This window comes from Notothenia rossii, assembly GCF_949606895.1.
Source record: "Notothenia rossii genome assembly, chromosome: 6".
Classification (NCBI taxonomy): Eukaryota; Metazoa; Chordata; class Actinopteri; order Perciformes; family Nototheniidae; genus Notothenia; species Notothenia rossii.
The window spans coordinates 80,170,654-80,192,936 of record NC_136909.1 but is presented as its reverse complement, the minus strand read 5'-3'; the positions used below and the strand labels follow the sequence as shown (position 1 = coordinate 80,192,936).

The 22,283-nt window shown below is 38.5% G+C and overlaps 1 protein-coding gene across 1 annotated transcript; it reads right to left on the bottom strand.

Annotated features, from left to right (window-relative positions):
- Positions 1-1,574: 1,574 nt before the first annotated feature.
- On the bottom strand, positions 1,575-14,970 carry LOC307043505 (transmembrane protein 26-like). Its single transcript, XM_079688000.1, has 6 exons — positions 14,670-14,970; positions 11,247-11,343; positions 10,923-11,012; positions 7,484-7,692; positions 6,918-6,997; positions 1,575-3,833 (listed from the first exon to the last, which is right to left on the bottom strand). Exons 1-6 carry the CDS (start codon positions 14,858-14,860, stop codon positions 3,541-3,543), a joined length of 960 nt encoding a protein of 319 aa, XP_079544126.1. The 5' UTR covers positions 14,861-14,970; the 3' UTR covers positions 1,575-3,540.
- Between the last annotated feature and the right edge of the window lie 7,313 nt (positions 14,971-22,283).

The following is a 22,283-nucleotide window of genomic DNA, read 5'->3' as shown; positions in this document are numbered from 1 at the left end:
ATGCAAATTTGCTTTAATTTTGCTGCTTCAACTATGTTCCCAGCGATCTGCAGACTTAGTGTACACCTCAAGTGTTATTTATGTGATGAATCTTTGTCTCAAATGTTATTAAACTCAGTAGGCCCTATTCTTTTTCGGTGTATTTATTAGCTTTTTTCTTCATGCATCGATTCATTTGCAAAAACGTGATGTTACTATTGTTTCTGGCTGTTCTTGTACTCTCTGCTATGACGCATGCAGGAAATCAACTGTATTTATCCATCTTACACAAGACATGACAATGTTTTCAGACAGAAACACAGAGGGTAACAAAATGGTTTTGAGAGTGAAAATGATGCATACCAAATGCTTTCCTTCTCACACCAAACCTCGTCCTACTTCAACACCTTTGGGCGTATATGGTGTGTGTGTGTACCCTCTACCACCATCATAACAAAAAACAGGGAAACAATATTTGCAGAATGGTAATCATCTGCAGAAAATATGTGGTACTTCATAACGGTGAATAACTATATCCCTGTTATGACAGCCCTGGGGATTTTTGCTGGGATAAAAGGTGATATTTTCTGAGTCACAGCCCATCTATACTTAAATAAAACTGATGCAATATCTCAAATAAAAAATGCAAAAGCCAAAAGAATCTGTCAGGAATCCCCAGTCAACAGCCGTCACCAGATGACAACTTCAATTTGTGTTAAAACTGATATCCACAGTAGGAAGGCAATACTGTGTCTGTAGATTTAACATTTGCTCTCCAATGCAAACTTGTTTTTATGGTGGATTTTATATAACATTGAGATTATAGTACTTTTTAAGGTGTCAGGTGAGGAGTGCAAACCTGCTTATACTCTTTATTTTTGGAAAAGATTAGATGAAAAGTATGTATTTGTGTTTTCATTTACGCATAACATTACATCACATTGCATTTAGTTTACTTACAATAAGTACATTCGACCGGGAAGATACAACCTTGAAGAAAACAGAATCATATAAGTACATCAGGTTTCATAGAGCCAAACATTTCAAGTGCTACTCAACTGGCTTTAGATAAGCCAGTCCTTAGTTAGTATATAAGTGCTTTGTTAGTAATTCTATCGCTTGAAGTGGAGTCGAAAGAGATGAGTTTTCAGTCTGCGCCGGAAGATGTGCAAGCTTTCTGCTGTCCTGATTTCAATGGGGAGCTCATTCCACCATTTTGGAGCCAGGATAGCAAACCCACGAGTTTTTGCTGATGGGAACTTGGGTCCCCCTCGCAGTGCGGGTGCAGCGAGCTGTTTGGCTGATGCAGAGCGGAGTGCATGTGCTGGGGTGTACGGTTTAACCATGTCCTGGATGTAGGAAGGGCCAGATCCATTCGCAGCATGGTACGCAAGTACCAGTGTCTTGAAGTGGATTCTGGCAGTTACCGGAAAGTAACAATACAGGTCGATTAAATAAATGCTACTGTAGTACAGGAAAGTCCACATAACACCTAATAGAAAGTATTGATCCCCATATCAAAAATACTGCTTATGTAAAAATCATTTTCCAAGGACATTTTTTAAATATTAAGAAAGAGAAATTACGACACAAACAGCCGTATGAATCATTTTAATTTGTTCTGTGTCAGGCCAAGATACAGATAGAAAGGATAGTATGACTGTAAAGATAACATTTGGATAGACCTGGATAATGGATGATATTTTGAAGGTAAATAAATACAACATATCAAATGAAAAAACAAATAATAGAAAAAGTTAAAAAGCATTTTCTGAGGTTGTATTTCTTCACATAAACCAGGGAGTTATAAAGCATCCTAAAAATGAATTGATTTAATTTTACTTGCCTCCATTTTCTATATTTTTCAAGGTATTCCAGTTTGAAACATGACACAGAGTTAAAACATCAGTCACATGTGGCAAACAGTAACAGTAAGGTTAGAATAACTTGCAATGCAAATCCAGCATCAGGACTAAAACCACCAGACTCAGGGACAGTTTCATCCCACAGGCCATAAGACTACTAAACACCTTAACTTTGAAACAACATCCATAACATTCATCTGGCTGCTACTTGGAAAATATTTATCTAATATATCATATTCCAATCACTTGTATAGACTCTTATTGCACTATTTCTTACTATTTTTCTTTTTGTATTTACTATTTACTTGCACTATATTTTTCTGTGTATCGGTTTTATTGTGTTGCACTGTTGGAGAAGCCTGTGACCTAAGATTTTCATCGTCATAACTACACTGTAGCTATGTACGTATGACCAATAAAAGCCTTGAACCTAAACTTGAATGACTTTAAGACCTGTGGGTAGCATTTCTCTCCTGTTTTTAAAGCGTAAATGAAATACATGTTCCCATTCAAATGTAAAAAATATCAGAATTCCTGGTCTTCCTTCTCCAATGTTGCTCGTATCTGACTGAAACTACCATAGGATGTTTAAACAATCAGTGTTAACTTCCTGTCTGGGTTAGGACAGAGGAATTTCTCTCCCTGGATCTCAGCTTCAGTCAGCACTTCACAGTCTGCATGCCAGCTTTATCTCTGTCATCCTGTTTGCCCTGTGCTCACTAAGACGCATTAGAAAGCTGCCAAGTACTTATCTAAACTGAAGCCTGAATTCAGTATCTGTTCCTGCATACTGTATGTGATGTGTTGGGACAGCATTTGTTCATTTTATTGTGCTGACAGACTTAGAAATGCCTTGAACATTATTCAAGAAGTATTCAGACTCTTTACTTAGATTAAAGAACTGATAATACACTGTGAAAATACTCGGCAAATGTTAGTGGTTATTGATTTTAAAAGACCATAAGAACATAAAAAACAGTACAAAATGATAAAAAAAATAGTATAGTATTGTAATTCATACATTATACAACTGCAGAATTAAGTGTGCTCATGAGTGTACAAACTGTTCCTAGCTCAAAAACAAATCCCAAGTAAAAACACATAATAGGATAATGTCATAAAGCTCTTGAGAACTGCGTATGTGGATTGTTGGACTTATTGGTTGTTTTGTAATATAAAAATAGTTGAAAAATGTTTCTTGCTGTTTTGTATATAAAGTATTCGATCATTATTTATCGTAATGTTTAGTTCAATTCAGGAGTTGTTTATGCTTTTGTTCTGAAAGGCAGCTTCAGGCACTGTGTGATTTGGGTATTGGAGATAAGTGGATATTTGGGTATTTTACCAGGAAAAACAGGACCTTGAACCTTTTTTTTTTTTTTTTCGATTGAGGAAATCTAAAAAAATTAACTGCATACCAAAACCCTACCTGGACGATGGACTCTATCCCGCATTCAATTCACTATCCGCTGCTTCAGTGGCAGTTTGATTCTTAGTTTTTTCAGTTAGTTTTTTCAGTTTGCAGTTTGTTTTGGTGCAAATTGTTCATACATGTGTTTCAAATTATGACAAAAAGAAAAGAAGAACATTTCCTTTTTTTCCCAGCTGCAATTGCAGTTTTTATCCATCCAATGTAACTGTAAAACTTTGGGTGTAAAATCTCTCCATTTCCCCCATTCCCCTGTGAGATGACTCGTCAAATCTGCGGGACGTCGCTGGGATTGTCCACTATTCTCCTGGAGTCCTGACATAAGACTACCAACCTGTACAAGTTCAGTATAACCACCAGGAAGTTCTTGATGGCGAAGAAGCCCAGCATCTGGTGGAAGACGTGGAAGTAGATCATGACAGTGAGCCTGACCACCAGGAAAGGCCCGTCTTGGATAAACAAAGCCTGCACGATGGTCCACAAGTCCGTGCTATGTTTGCTTAACATGGTCACTTCCTGAGACCCCTCCTCACAATCATTCCTTGGCTTTGTGTTCACCACTATGTTGACAAAAGAGACAAAAAACAGATGGTCAGAAAGGAAGGAACAGTAAAGGGTATCCAGTGTTTTTGGTAAAAATAAAAAGCCTTAACATGGACATAGGTTGAAATAAAGCTTATTATGAAATCTGTTTGCACTTATTTTCCTTATATGTGAGCATGCCTGTGCTTTCACTGTTATATACATTGTATCAAGGTGTCCTTGAGATTCCTGTGAATCCCACAATTTATGATAAAAGCTTTTGGTTTCAATATTAAGCCATGCAGATAGTTTGAATTGTTTGCTGCATCTTTGTGACATTCAGACCGTAAGCTACAGTAATAGTGAACTATAGTTAAATGTACTTTTTGGTGTCTGCATGGTCAATTATAATCTTTCAACCTAAGATTTTAGGCAAGCTTGGCTCAAAAGTCTATAAAGTGTTCAGCAAAAAAGACAAGACATGTCAAGCAGATGGAAATCATTTAATATAAATTGTTTCAGAAAAGCTACCTAAATAAACCTGACTTTGCTTTCGATTCCAAAATCTTAACCGATTACTCTGGTTTTGCAGCTGCGTCACATAGTTACTGCAATTGTTTTCAAAAAAGTATTGTCCGCATTGTTTGTGCAAAGCCCAGTAGTGTTTCTTTAAATGTGAAAAAAGTGTCCCTAACACTTACAAGTGTAGCCTAAGTTATTAAACATGAGAAAGTTTAACAAACGCAATACGCAGCAGAGAAGAGGCGGCTGCAGTGTCAGCGCAGAGCGGCGGCAGGAGGGCAGCGACCCGCAGATTTAACACTGACCTCAGCTCACACTCAGGAAACAGAGTGCGGAGTCGGTACAACAAATGTGTAACCCTATGCGATATGGTTAGAAGGAAGCAAAATGTGCCTCGGCATAGTATAAACACTACCAATGAATCAATGGTTAAATGCTCCAGCCAGAGAGTCGGAAACTCAAACACACCTACGTTGCAGGTGCATGGTGGATGATATTGCTAGCAGGCTAATGTGGTTCCTTAGGTGGCTTCTACGGTAACTGAGGAACTTTAGGGTGTAGAGCCGATGAACGGGAGTCAGAGGCGGTGTATTCAGAATGGACTCCCACACTTTATTATCCATGAATCAACAACAGGTTACAAGTACATGTGCTGCTGCTCTGCATGACAAGCTAGCATGAATGACGTCAAACCCCGGTACACTCACTAACGGGTCCGGGTTGCAACACAATAATCTCAATGTGAATCATGTATCATAACGTGTCACCACAAGGGTTTCATTCAGTTTGAGCTTGTTTAGGGGTGGACTAGTCAATCTGAACTTTCAGAAGTTTGGGAATAAACCGAGTTAATGGTTAAACCGAGTTAAACAGCGCAGAGAACGCCCCAGATGCCGTTCACCCTGGTGAGTGCAACAAACATAGAAATAGAAGGAGAGTAGAAGGGATATCTTACCGTTCACAGTGTGGTGATCAAAACAACGTTAGTTAAAAATAAAACTGTGCTCAGAACTGTATCTGCACATACAAACATTACAGTCAAGTTACATCACAGAAACATGGCCTCCACTCTGACCACCCTGCTGTTTTAAAAAAGAAAGAAAATGTGTGTTCTACTCTAAATCTACAACACTTACTGAACTCATTAAAACGTCAAGAACTACTCTGCATTGCAACATAAGGGTGTGTTTACACATTGTATAAACACGTTCTTTTGGCTTAAAAAGTGGTCTGGTCATAGATTGTTTCATCAGCTTTTTTTGTTTAATGGCTTGAGTTATTTTTTCTTTTTCTGGTTCATTCTAATGAAGGGGAAATGAGCGGTTTTAAACTATAGACCTATTTATAATTGATGATTGGTTGTACACCAAGGCAAATCATTGTTGGTTTGGCCATTAGGGTTCATGTAGCTGATTTTAATGCATACATTGACATTTAATGCAGTTTATTTTGGATCCTAATTATCGTAAAAATGTGTAGAATAAACCTGCATTCTTGGTTTGTTGCATTCTCCAACCCTTCTTGCCTGTGGGGAAAAGCTGTCTACGATTTGTCTTGTGTTTGGATATTCTTCTTTACGATAGACCACTAAGGCAAGATTGTGTAGGCCTCAACCTTTTCAACTTTCTCTGGGTTCATAGCATGCTCTCCACAGAGTTGTCTACAGTGTTAACAGTCTGGCTCTATCAAACTCCTGAACATATTGCACCTGTACGTCCACACTTGCTATGTTTACGTGGCATTCAAACAAAGTGGACACGACTGACTAACAAAAAGACACACCCACACGAGTGGACACAAAAACAAACTGAAGAAAAGGCAGCTTCATCTGTAAACACAACAGAGCTCGGAGCATTACATCTCTAAGTGCTCTGAATGCATTATAGGATAAGATATACCATAATCATCCCAGTAGGGAGATTCAGACGGTAAAGCTACAGATAAAAGTTTCACTGTTAAAAGTCTCGTCATCCATTTTTACATGATGGAATGTTGGGTTATGAATCATTTAGATAATAAAGGGGCCTTGTCTTTTCCGAGAACAGAGTTGTGCTGTTTCTAATCGCCTTACAATGTTCTCTTTTCTCAACACCATCCATTGTTCAGTCAAAATTTGTAGGCGGGTATTTTGTGTGCTTATTATAAAAGGTTGCAGAAGGACAGCTGCGAGTTGGGTTTTGCCTGATAACGTCTTTCTCTTATCAGCTGAGTTGAGCACTGGTGACCTTTAATCTATTAATATCATGAACGTACGGGACTGGATTTCATCCTGTAGTAGACTGTCAGCATTTATACAAAGTCCTCAAGTACATCCTTCCTGTTAGTAATTTATGTTAGTTGTGATTTGTTTTTAGAACAATGTGTCTGTAATAGGGACTTAACTGTGGCTTGGGAGATGAACACAGACTTACGGGTTAAAATTTGACAAAGCTAGGGATAGTGGCGTTTTCAGTCAGACTACTTTTTACTGTTTCTTACAGAGGGCCTGGAAGCTGCTGACTAAACACATTGTTGGATTGTGTCACACTATGACAAATACACAGCTGTATCTGCTTTATAATCACCAAAGTAATTCGTATAAGAAGCAAACACACACGTACCAGCCAGATGTAGCGGGAACTGCAACATGCTCCAAGTCCATACAGCTAAAATGATGTAGACCAGTTTAGGATGGGTCGCTCTGGAAAAGAAACAGAAAACATAGTCAAGGTCAGTCCTGTGAGTTCAAATAAATGTCAATAGGAAGATGCTAATTGCAGTTAATGCATTGATGTCCTGAGCTGGGCACACAAGGAAACTTCCCCTTCAAAGTATTTGAGTTCTACATCTTTGCATCTAGTGTTCATAAATAAGTGTTAAAGAGGCCCTATTATGCTTTTTAGGGATTTCCCTTTCCTGGAGTGTGTTTGAGCAATTGCTCTTTCATTGGATTTTAATATTATTAAATAATATAAAGTTAGTTTTATGGTCGGAAGATAAATGTATGATCATTTTAGAGTTGTAGTTTGTCAATTTTGTGGCAATTATGCATATACATTGTTGATGTAAAAAGTAGCTAGTATCTATGAGTGTTAAATACATTTAATGTAATGAAAAGAACAATATTCAAACAAAAATATAGATATACTACTCATCCTAAAGTACAGCAAAAACATTCGCCACTCACTTGACATCAGACAGTGTCTCACATGTGAATTCCAGGGTGTCTGCCGCAGTGCCAACGAAAATTAGGAGAAGCTGCGAAAGCTCGTCACGTGTGACTCCGCCTCCCAGTGGGAGGACCCACTTCCCCACGATGAGGAGGAGGAGCAGGATCTGATGAAGACCCAAGATCCAATCGTTGGAGCAGACAGTCGATAACATCCGGTTAAAGAACTGTAAAAGGAAAATAGATTGAGTTTTGTCAATAACTTACACTAACCCTCTTATACTACATTCATCCCCTAATGTGCAGTTAGCTCTCAGCCCGTGCAATGCTAACAGTTTCTGATATGATTGTAGCTATTTAGAGGTGATATCAATTAAAGTGGAAGTGGGAATAAACAATTTTCCTCCTCATCAAGATCTATTTCTTGTAGCCAAAACAAAAGAGACACATTATATTAAGATTGAAAAAAAGAAATCGTTAATACACAAATCAAACCAAATGATATAAACTGAGTTGGGGCCAAGACAAACAATGTGTTTGTTTCTCTCAATACTTTCTGGCATCTTTTAAAAAAAAGGCTCAATACTGCAAACAGCTTTGCACTGTAGTCAAACACGAGCAAACCGGAACTGTCTTCTATAGCTTTTGGACTACAGTATAGGTTAATGGCAGAGGAAAATAAACTGAACCAGTATTTGGTAACAACCGCTTGTTAGGATCATTGATTATTATTATTTTTAAATAGGATTTGAGTCCAAAAAGAACATTGTAGTGTATCACAAGAGTTATCTGCATGAAACTCCAGTTTGTTGCAGAACGTGGAATTTGTTTTTGTAACTGAAACACAATAACGAGCTGAGGCATGCAGACTAGGGCTGCACAATATATCGTGTTTTGACGATAATCGCGTTATGCGCATGCGCGATATTCACATCGCAGGACGTACAATTTGTTTTAGGACGTGCGATATTAAGTAGGCAAATTAACTCAAACACGTCATGTTACAATTATGTTGCTGCTTGCTACAAAAGGGAAACTCGCGCGGCTCTCATGTCAGGGGTACTTGAGTGAGTGACATGCAGGCTCTGCATGCACAGCAAACCACCAATCACAACCATTCTTGAACAGATCACAGCAGGATAACCGAGCTAGCTCAGCTTGTTGCTCTGATAACTTAAAATCCAGAAGTCCGGGACTAAAATCCTTCATCCGGTCACATATCGTTACAAAAATACCAATTGTATAGCATTAAAGTTAAAGAAAGGACGGTTTGCGGACCAAAAAACTGTCTTTTCTTCAATTCCTGTATATTTTCATATCGCAATATATATCGCAGGGGAAGAAAATATCGCAATGTCAGTTTTTTCCAATATCGTGCAGCCCTGATGCAGACCGTTTTTGGAGTTGTGCCCCAACATATATTAGCTTTCTGATCCCCTGAGCTTAAAGGGTGTGGTGGTTTTCTAGCTGGTGTTTATATTAAGCCATTTTAAAAAGGTTCCCTCTTACTTTATTGGCTACATGGGTTTGTCAGGCTCTTAGGTTTGTTACAATTGGCGAAAAGTGACAGCCCTCTCATTTGTATCTCTTCCTAAATTATGTTTTGTTTTTGCATTCTAAGGTTTGCTCTCAGTTCTGTCTCTTTTCACGGGGAGCTAAACACAAAGGAGGCACTCATTGACATTGGGTCAGTCACAGATACATTTGCGTACTTCTTCATTTTAAATTCTGCCGTTGATGCTGTTCATAATAATTGCCTTGTTGTCTGAGAACTGGCACAGTGAGTTCCTATAAGTTATTTGTTTGTATTTCTGGTTGTAATGGTGCGTTTCTCTGACCGGTGGAGTTCCTCAAGGACCAATAATTGGGCCTATTTTATTCTTATCCACATGCTACAGTATTGATACTTACAAATACCAATGCATACATAATTGCATTCCTTCACCCCTGTTTTTTCACTTCCTTTTTCACAGTTTTAGAACATTTTGAAGTTACATCCCCACAGATTCCCCTTCAATTCAAAGCAATGCTCCATCTAATTGCAAAAGGGATGCATCCTTAGTGTCTGATCTTAATGAGGATGCCTGCATTTATCATTATTAAGGAACTATAAATAACAAGGACTAGGATTACATTACATTGAATTTAGCTGAAGCTTTTATCCAAAGAGACTTACAATAAGTGCGTTCGACCAACAAGATACAAACTTGAAGAAAACAGAATCATATAAGTACATCAGGTTTCATAGAGCTAAAACATTTCAATCGCTACTCAACTGGCTTTAGATAAGCCAGTCCTTTGTTAGTATATAAGTGCTTTGTTAGTCATTCTATCGCTCGAAGTGGAGTCTAAAGAGATGAGTTTTCAGTCTGCGCCGGAAGATGTACAAGCTTTCTGCCGTCCTGATTTCAATGGAGAGCTCCTTCCACCATTTTGGAGCTAGGATAGCAAACCGGACTAGGACATCCCATATCTGATTAACCTAAAGCAAGTTGTATATTTCTTAGACATATGTTCTATAAAAAACAATCATCCCTGATCATGTTACAAGCACAGTTGACTGACTGTTTACTGTAAGTTGTGTGGACCTTGACTCAAAATGTCCACCAGAGATAACAACAAGGCCAGGGGGGTTTCTTCTTCTCGGCATCCGGGCCTGTATTTCTTGGAAGATCCTTTTTCCCCTTGATGTTCATGTTATTCTCATCTGCATTCGCTCCAAGTAGCTCTGAGTAACACTCCTCAGGGATCTGATATTCCCCAGAACTGGCTTCCAATCAGCTATAAGATCTACACATCCACTTCACTCAACCACAGTCTGTTTGACACTGAAGATCAACAGTATGGTGTTGCATAAATTAAAGAGAACTTAGCACTAAGAAAAACACATTAATGGCAGTGTTGTCAGTATGGTTTTTCTACAGCAAATTGTTTGATTTGCCTGCATGAGAGAAGCCGTTCATTAGTTTTACCACTTATCTTTCATTGTAAAAATCTTTCAAAAAAACACAGAAAAGTAGTAGTAGAAAACTGGATTTGATTGAATCATGTACCATCATTTTAATATCTGTGTGTTCAATATGAAGATCGCCAGCAAGCAGTTAGCTCGGCTTGGCATACAAACTGAAACTGGGGATAAACAGCAAACCTGGATCTATAGGAACATCTGCATCATATCAGCTCTTGGAAATAAAAACTGGAGTCTATTTTCCTGGAAATCTCAAAGAGAAATTCTAGAGAAATCTGCACTTTTATGTTCGGTTTCATTTTTAGGAGCTTGTGGTTAGTTGAATTTCCACAAATATGTTGCATCTGCAATATAAATGACATCCAAGCAAATCCTGGAACACTTTTTTTAATGCTTGTTCATTTCGGTTTTTGTCAGGCACATCAAAAATATGATTTAGAATAGGAGGCAAATAAAGAAGAAACACATCTTTTAGTCTATCATTCTTACCACCAGGGTGTCGGGGTTTGTTTCATTTCCCAAGGTCATGTTCGGGGTCAACAGCTTAAGCATATTCTCCCAGGAGTCAAGCTTTTTGCACTGAAAACCACGAGAAGAAGATTTTAACACACTTAAATTGTACTTTTCGATATAAACATAAAAGCTAAAACGCTAAAAAAGAATTCAATGGAGTCAATGCATAATTGAATGACTGCAGCAAGGTGTTCTAACAACCTAACCCTCCCACCCATCAACATTTGTGAATAGATAACATGTTTGGGAAGCTTGGGAACTGAGGTTTAAAACTCTGTCTTAGTATTTGCTTTTTGCTACCGGCTGGTCGCTGATATTTTCCGTCTTGTTATGGAGCTCCAGGATCCAAATGGTGGGAATGATGCTGATGAGAAACAGAAAGATAGGCGGAGAACACCTGCAACACATCCAGCAGAGCTTTAGCAACATAACATCAGAAAGTGGGCACATAGTGAAGAAAGATGTGATACTATAATTCCAAAAAGACAAAACTAAAAATTGTTAATAAATATAAGAATGATGTTGAGCTGAAATGATTAGTTGATTATATGAAAATAGGTCAATTCACAGATAATTAGGTTGCAGTTAAGCAGTGTTTCTCAAACTTTTTCAATACCAAGGACCAATACAAAAAACACTCAGGGACGCCCTAACGCGCCAAATATCCAAAAAGGCCTGCTTACCACTCCAACAGTTTATAACAAATGACAGGCTAATAATGACAGCTTAACCTTCTCTATATCGCCTCGTTCACACATTGAATCAACAATACAAATACAACTACAGATTATATAAGCATTTAGTTCAAATGCCATTTAAAATGCTCTCAGGGTTTACACCTCTTATGAAATGTAGACTACATTTATTACGGAGTTTATGTCCGAGCCAACAGACTCACAGATCGTTTTACTGAGAGAAATGCAAAACACACCGCATCATGTACTGTATTACGACACAAACCTCAAAATAAAATACAGGAAAGCTATGGTCGCATGCCCTATAGTTTAACTCAATGAGGTCCAAGCCATTTTTTCACATGTTAGGCTCGCGTGGGCTTTTTTTGTAAAAAAGCTATTAAAACATGAAGCTTGGTGACCGTCGGGCTGGCCTGCATGGTCTGCCTACAAAACAAAAATAAAAAAATGTTTTTGCAGCCCCAACAACAGCCTCTGATTCATCAACAGACTTCATGTAATGCTGCATTGGATGCATATATTATATATAATCTCTATCTAACTCCTAAAACATCTAAATCTACTTCCAGCATGGATAAATGTTCATAAAAGACATCCATTGTTTGTTTTATATGCTTCTTGAAATCTAAAATAAAAATCACAAGTTTTTTCTAGAACAGATTACAAATCGCCTGAAATGGTTCAAACAAGTGGCAACATGTGTGACGAAGGTGTTGCGCTGGGCTATATCATGCAATGAAGAGAAATCGAAAGTTAAACTCGCTCCATTGCGGAGATATTCCCACGAGAGTGCGGAAAACTTAAATAAATACATTTATTTCAAATGTGAAATTTTACCAATATACTCACGGACCACCAGTTGTCCGCAGACCACAAAAAACACAAGTTGATTGCGCTGAATTTCCATTATAAGGATCCTGAATATCAGTAAAGTGACTTGAAGCATGATTAAAGTGAATTAAAATGTCCCTTATTTATCCAGGGGGAACTTATGATTTATGATTACCCTCTTTAAGATTTATTTCCCACAAAAAAATGTCTTTCTGTTGTACTCTTAAAATGTCTAAGGGGAGGGAATTCTACGATATATAGATGTTGTTTTAATATTTGAGGATTATCAGGATAACGTTGTGATTCACAATTATTTAAACTTTTTAATATCTTCCCATGTCTGTGCCCAGCATTTAAAATATTATTATTTGTTGTTCTTGTTTGTCAAATTGTTTGAAGATGTCTTCATTGGCTCTTTCCATGATTCATCATTTTATTTTCTAATGTGCAGCTTGTTTGATAAAGACTGCAGTTGCAGCCCTACACCTGGGTACTTATCACGTCTAATTGAATCTGATCTAATTGAGTCTTTTGTGACTTAAACAGTTTGTCCAGTAGTTCGATTTTTCTTTAGAGTAGCTCAAGCTATTTTTATGTTAGCTAAGTCTTAATAAATAAACAGGACAACAAAACAAAATGCTTGACATCACTGAGCATAGAAAGGAAATTAATGGGTGGATGCTTAAATTCATAAATAAATACAGTGAAATACAGGCTATTGTTTACAGATTAGTTATGGTCCTTGAGTTCAGGGGTTACACCCTCACACTTCACACCCCATCCCCAAGCCCGCCTTAACCTGCCATCAGGCCCTGGGGCTGATAGTTTTTGTAGGCCCCCTGTTTAAACAACAAATCAAAGTCATTTATAGCCTCGGCAGGCTCTGTGATCGCACTTCTCCACTCTGCTCTACACGCGCCTGGTCCTCTCCTCCATATGAGTGACGTATCGGGCCTCCCTCATGTATTTGTCCGGTTGCCGTTGGCTCCCCTCCACGTAGCAAGTCCTCGTCGTCCTCTCCATCTCCTCCAACAGATAATGTCCCTCCTGTCTGTTTTTCCTCTCCCGCTACTCCATCGCTATCAGAACCAGACGGCCTACTTGTCTCCGAGGCCCCGCGGCCGGCACCGCTACCGCTCGGTACAGAACTCATCTGTCCTTCCTCCTCATCCTGGCCTACAGGTTTAAAATAACCTGTAAGCGTCGGCATTTTTTGTAATAGCTGCTTGTCTCGAAACTCCTTTTCCCTCAACAATTTCCTTTTCCGAGCGCCACTCAAACTTTTTCTTCACTCAATCACTCGCAATTTGAATAAGTCACATGTGAAACATATTCTCATTCTGACGTGTGGGTGTTTGTGTATATTTGCGTTTGTGTGTATTGTGTTTGTTTCCCGGGGAAAACCCTCACGAGAAACATCGGCTGTTGTTATGCCTGCTGTGACGTCAAGTTACTCCGTTCTCCGCTTGTAATTATGCCGTTACAAGCTTCAAAGTTGTATTTATCATCTGAATTTGCCGAAACAAGTTTAATATTCTGAAAGCCAAGACTTTGTTTTTTTTAAATCAGATGAAAACAAACTGTAACGGACCTTGCTGTGTTATCTATCATTACTCTACGTCTTACAATAATAATTTCAGTGGAGGGAGGGGGGCGGCGCTGTGGAACAGCAGAGTGGCGAGGGAGAGCTGTCGTCTTCCCTTTACAAGATTCAAAAATGTATTTATCGTGTGATTTTGGAAATGAAAGTTTCCTATTCTGAAAGCCAAGAATTTGTTTATTTAAAAAAAAAAAAAAACACCCGAAATAAAAAAAAAAGATTTTTTTTTAAAAAAAATTTATTTTTTAATTGGCTCATGATAGGCCCCCGATCTCCGTAGGCCCCTGGGCTTCAGCCCAGGTCAGCCCGTGCATTAAGGCGGCCCTGCCCATCCCCACTGCCCCAGGAGGGCTGCACAATAGCAGAGGACTGAGAGGATGGGACAGGCAGGATGCAGGGGTCTATTTGGGGCGGTGGGGGAAGGGTCAAACGGGATAAATGACAAAAGCTTAAATTATTCATATACAGCCCTAATGTAAATCTGCAAACAAGATTTCTGAGATTAGTTTTACACACAAATACATGCATTACATTAAATGAAACCCTAAAGCACAACATGCTGATTAACTAACACTTAAATCATGTACCACTTCTTACCATTTGTAATCACTTCCACTTTGTCTCTTCAGCGTTACTATCATTTCCACGACAAGCGGCAGAAAGAGGAAAGTTAGGAACCAGTACGTGTTGTCTTTCTTCTCCGATGTCACCCTCCACACGCCAATCAGAGACACCAGGACAAACAAGGCTCTGGTTATAATCGCACATATAGACTTGAAGAGTCCCATGACTGCAGGCTGCAGGTCGCAGAGAATGATGAAGTGAGTCTCTTGAGAGTCGGTTCAGCAGCAGTGAGGGTGATCATCAGATGTTGAGTTTAGTTCTTCTGAAAAGATTCCCCAAACTTTAAGCCACGCCTAGAATGACACGCGCATCCAGTTGTACCTGAGGGAGGGGGGCGGGGGGATCAGAGAGGAGAGAGGGGGAGGCGCTGAGTTTGGCTGGTAGCCAAGACAGATAGATAGACAGACAGACAGATAGATAGATAGATAGATAGATAGATAGATAGATAGATAGATAGATAGATAGATAGATAGATAGATAGATAGATAGATAGATAGATAGATAGATAGATAGATAGATAGATAGATAGATAGATAGATAGATAGATAGACAGATAGACAGACAGACAGACAGATAGATAGATAGATAGATAGATAGATAGATAGATAGGTAGGTAGGCTACTTTATTCATCCTAAATTGGGAAATGTTTTGCATTGCAGCAGCATAAAAAAACAAGGCAATGTACATAAGAGAAATTAAGACACAGTCCAAAATATTTCTGAAATACAAATAAAATAGCATTAAAAAATGTAGTTAAAAAAATATACATGTGGAAATACACATTTCGAGTAACAAATATAATGCAGGATATTATTGTGCAAGTAATTGATTATTCAATATTAAATTGAATATAAATGTAAAATGTACAGTGGGAGTTTAAGTCCAGTTATGAAGATAAGCTATGGAGCAGAGAGTTCTCTGTCAGCCAGAGGTGATTTGTTGTACAGAGTTATTGCAGTGGGCAGGAATGTTTTCCTGTATCGGTCCTTGTGACAGCGGAGCCGCAGCAGTCTGTTGGAGAAGGAGCTCCGTTGACTGTCCAGCTGCAGGTAGAGAGGGGGGGGGGTTATCGATGAAGGACAACAGCCTGTTCAGTGTCCTCCTCTCCACCACAGCTTCAAAGGGGTCCAGCTTGATGCCGATGACAGACCCAGCTCTCCTGATCAGTGTATTGATCCTGCTGGTGTCACCGGCTCTGATGCTGCCCACGGCCCACCCAGCAGACAGCAGCAGAAGAGTGCACTGGCCACAACAGACTGGTAGAAGATCTCCAGCATCTTGCTGCACACGTTGTAGGATCTCAGCTTCCTCAGAAAATAAAGTCTGCTCATCCCCTTATTGTACACAGCGTCAGTGTTGATCCTCCAGTTCAGTCCATTGTCTAAGTGCACTCCCAGGTATTTGTAATCCTCCACAACAGCCACATCCTCTCCCAGAATGCACAGGGGCTTTGGAGACGTCCTCTTCCTCCTGAAATTAATGAGCATCTCTCTGGTCTTGACCACATTCAGAAGCAGATGACTTCTTCCAGTCCACTCCACAAAATCACCCACCAGCGCTCTGTACAGATGGCATGACTCAGAGTTGAATTTAAAGTCAGTGGTGTATAAGGTGAACAGGAAAGGAGACAGCACAGTCCCCTGAGGGGCTCCTGTACTAAGTACCACCACATCAGACAGCACACTGCCCAGCCGGACGTACTGTGGTCTCTCAGTGAGGTAGTTGGTAATCCAGGAGATGGTGGACGCGTTTACCCTCATAGCCTGCAGCTTGTCACTCAGTAGCCGTGGCTGGATCGTGTTGAATGCACTTTGTACTGCACACTTTATTTATCCCAAGCTGGGAAATTGATTTTCACGGCAGCATTTTGACAGTCAATGTACAAGAATTACAACATTTCCTAAAAGTAGAATAAAATATAAAGAAGTATTACTAATTGAAAACATTATATACATATATTACAGATACATAACAGTATATTGTTTTTTTCAGATATCCTTTATTTGTTCCGCAACAGGGAAATGATTACAACAGCAGATAGTGCTGATAAAGTGAGGAAAACAATACAAAAAAAAGGCTAAGCATGCACACGTTGTTTATAACACAATACCTAAAAAACAAGAAGGCAGATATTTACACCATGGTAAAAAGAAATAGCATTATATTTGTTTCAAGAAAAGTGACCATATTGAATCATGAGCTAGCTCGTAGGCCAATTGTTAGTAAACTGAGAAAAAAAGATAAATACAAAATAAATGGGAAATTGCAGGAGGTTATTTTTGCACTTGCATGTATATTGCACAAAGTGTTATATTCCAGTCTGTGTTGGGGGGGATCTTGGAATGCTGCTGGAAGGAAGGACCTATTGCACCCCTCTTCCCTTTAAGTATATCCAGTTCTGCACAACCCTCCAAATATTTGAACATCTGTACACAATACCTCTCATCCACTTTCCACAACAATACTGTTATTTTATTTGAGTTTATTTTAATATTCTCAGTACTTGGCAATAGTGTACTGCACATAGTTTCTTTTTTGTTTGTCCAGATTACATGTAAATAATTGTTCTATATCTTAACGTATAATAATTTCAATTGTTTGTTGAATTTTGTGGTAGTTATCCTACTTTTTATCTTCTTTAACCCTCATGTTGTCTACGGGTCAAATCTGACCGATTTACGACTTTCATCCGTCATAACTTTTTTGTTATACATTCGATTGCATTAAGGCTTTATGATATCCTTCACAGTAGACATTTGAATATATAAAATTGCTGACCACCACTTTCATTGAATTTTGGATGATTTAGTCAACTTTGAAACACCCAAGGTGGACCCGGTCAAAAATGACCGCCATAAAGAAAAGGAATTAGTAACCATCCGGATCAGATAAAACACACACACACACACACACACACACACACACACACACACACACACACACACACACACACACACACACACACACACACACACACACACACACACACACACACACACACACACACACACACACACACACACACACACATATATGTGTTCCCCCCCTTATGTGCCCAATCCCCCCATGTGAATCACACCTGGCACACACACACAAACACACACACACACAGACAAATTTGACACATTTCCCGCTCTTATGTGTCCATCCCCCCACATGGATCACACCTGGCAAACGCAATACATGTTCAGTGTCTATTCTTTGTATTATTTACTGCAGTTTTTCATGTCTACCAGTAGTCTGATACAATATTTACAGTTTGAAAGGGTGTTAAATGACATTTGGTGATGATTAATGGTTAAATTAAATTAAGCAGTTAAAACAGGACCGGTCAAATTTGACCGCGAACACCAAAGTAAAGGGGGGGGGGGGGGGGGGGGGGGAACGAAGACAATAGGAGGGTTAACTATGAGAGGCCGTCTAGCTCACAACTCATACTTGGTCATACAAACAATATCAGAATCTCACACCAGACTCTTTCTTTCACACACAGTATCATACCGTCTTTAACGTACTGTCATTCCTTCCTTCATTTACTATCATACTAACATATATAAATAACTATTCTCTCTCACACACAAAAACAAAATCTCTTAAACGCACCATCATACTCTACACACCACTATCGTCTTTCACAAACAACTATAATCTAATAGAACATTATAATAGTGTATGTGAAAGAGGATAGTAGTATGTGTGTAATCGGTAAACAATGTATGTAAGACAGAATAATAGCCTTTGTAAGAGGGAATAGTATTTCATGTTAATAACAATAGTCATATATGTCAAAAAGAATAGCAGTGCATGAAAGGCAGAATAATAGCTTATATAAGAGGTAATAATAGTTCATGCGAATGACTAGGTGTATAAAACAGAATGATAGGGTGTGTGCATAAGAATAGTCATGTGTTTGAGAGAGTATGATTGAAAAGGAAGTGAGTTTGATTGAAAAGGAAGTTGGACTAAATTCTCCGTTCCAAATTGGCTCTACTTTTTTCGTTTGACGGACACCGCCCAAGAAAGGCAGTAGAATGCTACTAATTTTCCCTATGCAACCTGAAGAGTATAAGGGTCAAGTCCGTCAGAAAGCAATGACTGTAAGTGCGAGCCTTACACTTACACTGTAAGGATTAGTAACATGTATTGTGTTTATGTGATGACATTTAGAGATGTTTAAACTCAATGAGAAAATGCGTTAGCATTCGCGCTAGCGTTAGCATCCGCGCTAGCGCTAGCATGTTTTATTTAGATGCTTTTATTTTGAAGGCAAGTTTACGCTGTTGACAGGAAGTTGTTGTTGCTATTGAAACAACATGACTGCAAAAAGAAATATCTTCTACATATAAAGACGGAGAAAATAAAGAATAAAGTGAATGTTTAAATGTTGTGAAGAGGCACAAGGTTGGTATTTACTATAATATAAGATTGTAGGTTGTGTCCTAATTCATTTATAAGCTGTTTTGTAGCTTTGCTGTCTATTTACAGTTAACTTTGGGTAGTATGCTAAGTGATTCTAATACGGATTGGGCCTAAATGTATTTGTTAATTTTGTGTCTTTGTAGCTCTTACCTTGACTCTGGAGTTTCAATCAATTCTAAATCATCACTAAAGTCTACGACCATATTTCGGAGGGATATGCTACAGCTAGCATTAGCTATATTTACACTTAGCGTTCATATGTGTTAATCTGTGTATGTTACACTTGCATGTATGAGATCATTAAGTGCCTTGTATCTTCTTTTTTATAGTTTCACTCTGTTTGAATGTCAGTGGACTGCAAATAATTCAATAAAGGAGCATGGCTGCTCATTCCCTGGCTCTCAAAAGAGTTTGGCTGGCTGTTTAATCTATGTTCACACTGAGACAGTACAACACATAGATAGAACAGTACATCTATTGTGTAAGTACATACAAGCAGGTCACACAGTATGCTCACAAATACATTAACTCTGTTAAAAATCAGTTTATATTAAAAAGTACAAGCTGCATATGTGTTCTCAGCCTTGGAGAAACTTGACATGTTTTGGTATGTGTCTGAACCTCTCTTTAGTGGTTCATTAATAAAAACAGACATTTCAACGTGTGCCGACTTTGTTCATGTACTGTTGAGGCTAATTTCAGTAGTTGCGTGCATTTACAAAGTGTGAAGAGGAGGCAACTTTAGAATAGGGAACCTGTTCAGGTCAATTAGAGTCAAACTACTAGCTTATTGGTTATGAACAAGACTTCCTTTTAAAATAGAGAACATATTCTTCGATAGAAATACCTAATTTTGAGTTATTTAGACTTAATTAACACTTATAGTTTCATGTCTTATTACATAAGGATAGATCATATTTGTTAAATGTTATTGTGGGAGAATTACTATTCTTGTGGTAGTACTGCCTTATTAGGCCCATATTGAGCAGAGCATATTAAGACCAAAACTCATGTACAACAACTTCCTTACTTGCAACAAATAAGCACTAATTAGAGGGTTATTGAGGAACAACTCTCAACTAATGGCTTATTACTTGTAGAATATGGTCATGTAGAAAAAAGCATTAATAAGTGTTTTATAACGACTAATAAAGGGCCAATATACTGCTAATAAGCATGTTAATTAACAACCAGTTGATGGTGAATTTGTGTACCTTAATATAAAGTGTTAAAAAAAGTTCTTATTGCAGCTCAAATGTAGCTAGCAGTGCTCTGAGCAGCTTCAGGCTTTGTTTTCAAGGCTGTAGACCAGTCAAGGAATGAATATTTAAACTGGCTTCCTGTTGGATCAACCTGACTTCCTTTTAAAGTATAGTCTCTCACAACCAGTACAATGTCCTCTCACATAAACTCTCAAAAACACAAGCATTGTCTTTTACATACATTATCATTCTCTCTCTCTCACACACACACACACACACACACACACACACACACACACACACACACACACACACACACACACACACACACACACACACACACACACACACACACACACACACACACACACTATACCCTCCCACATACTACAATTCCTCTCTCACATAGGCTACACTATCATTCTCTCTCACACACAACGTTTTCTATGTTGCATACACTACTAGAGTATTATATTGTAGTATGATGTTGTCTGTAAGTGGGAAATAATAGTGTTTCTAAGAAAGTACAGTTTTGTATGTAAGTAAGTTTGATTTATGGCCCAGACAAAAGTGTGTGAAAGAGAGTATGATTGTGCGTGTAAAAGTGTTTAGCTATATGTATAAAAGTTTGTAAGACCAAGTATGAGTTGTGAACTAGACAGCCTGCACCATTACACCAGGGCAGATTCGTATGTGTAAACCTACTGCGCAATAAACCTGTTTCTGATTCTGATATTCTCAGTAGAAATATATTCAGAAGAATATCTACACACTATAAAATGTACAGAATAAATTAGAATTCTCTCTAATAATCTACTAAAGAGACCGAAACATATAAATATAGTCAGTGAATTCTCTGCCGACGCAGGGTGAGCTGTTGTTTAGTGTTATTGTCTGAGGCAGGATTGACTTCCAAAGCTAGCTGTTTTTCAGTGAGCTCATTCATAAATATTTAATGATTAATGGGTTTGATCTGGGGATCCTCAGAAACTCTGTGAACGAACAGGAGAGGGCAGCATCACATCATCAAAATGTTCATGCAACTACTTCCATTTGTACTTGACTTCAGTACTTCAGTAGTTGCACTTAGTTTCACTCCAGCAATGCATAAGGATAAAGATTTTATTTTCGAAGTATACATGAGAATATTTATTACTTAGCTTTTGATTGCCTGAAAATTGTGTATACGTTTTTTTTTCGTTTTTTTTTTATAAAGCCTACAGAGCATTGTACAACTTACTGTAACCAAATGGTCAAAAAAAAAAAGGACATTGAAGACATAGACATACAAAAACCTCAGACTATACAACATTTAAAACATTTCCAAAAATGGTTTCTTTAAACACATTTAGTCAGTGTTTCCAATGTTTTCATTAGGATGTATCCAACATAAAGCCACAATCATGTAGTCTAATCACATATTTAATTATCTCGCCATCCAGAAAATAACACCTCAGCCTGGCTAAAACACACGCGCACGCACGCACGCACGCACGCACGCACACACACACACACAAACTCTCTCTCTCTCTTGAGTCATTTGCCCTACTTGGCTGCATGCTGAGTAGATTTCTATTCAAATCAATCTAGCAAGGCAGTGCAGGAGGGAGGAAGCAGTAGAAAGGCCTGTGACCTTGGAAAGGAGATAGACTTTTCCTGCCTTTGTTGAAAGATGTCTATCATCATCTCGGTTTGCATCGCGTAAAATCACAATGAGAATGTCAGTGAAACAAGCAGGGGAGAGAGTGTAGCTGCAGAGGGAAAATAAGCAGTTCTGTTGCATCCTGAGTCAAAAAACATGGAGCGTGGAGTTTTTTTAGGAAACCACTAGTGTATTTGTGAAAACATGTCCCTGGTGTTTATGCTGTTTCCTGGCTTACGAAGCGTTTGAAGTCTCGAATAAACAAAAAAGTGTCTCTGTATCAAATATCAAACGCATTTTAATCGAGTGCTCCCATCCTGACA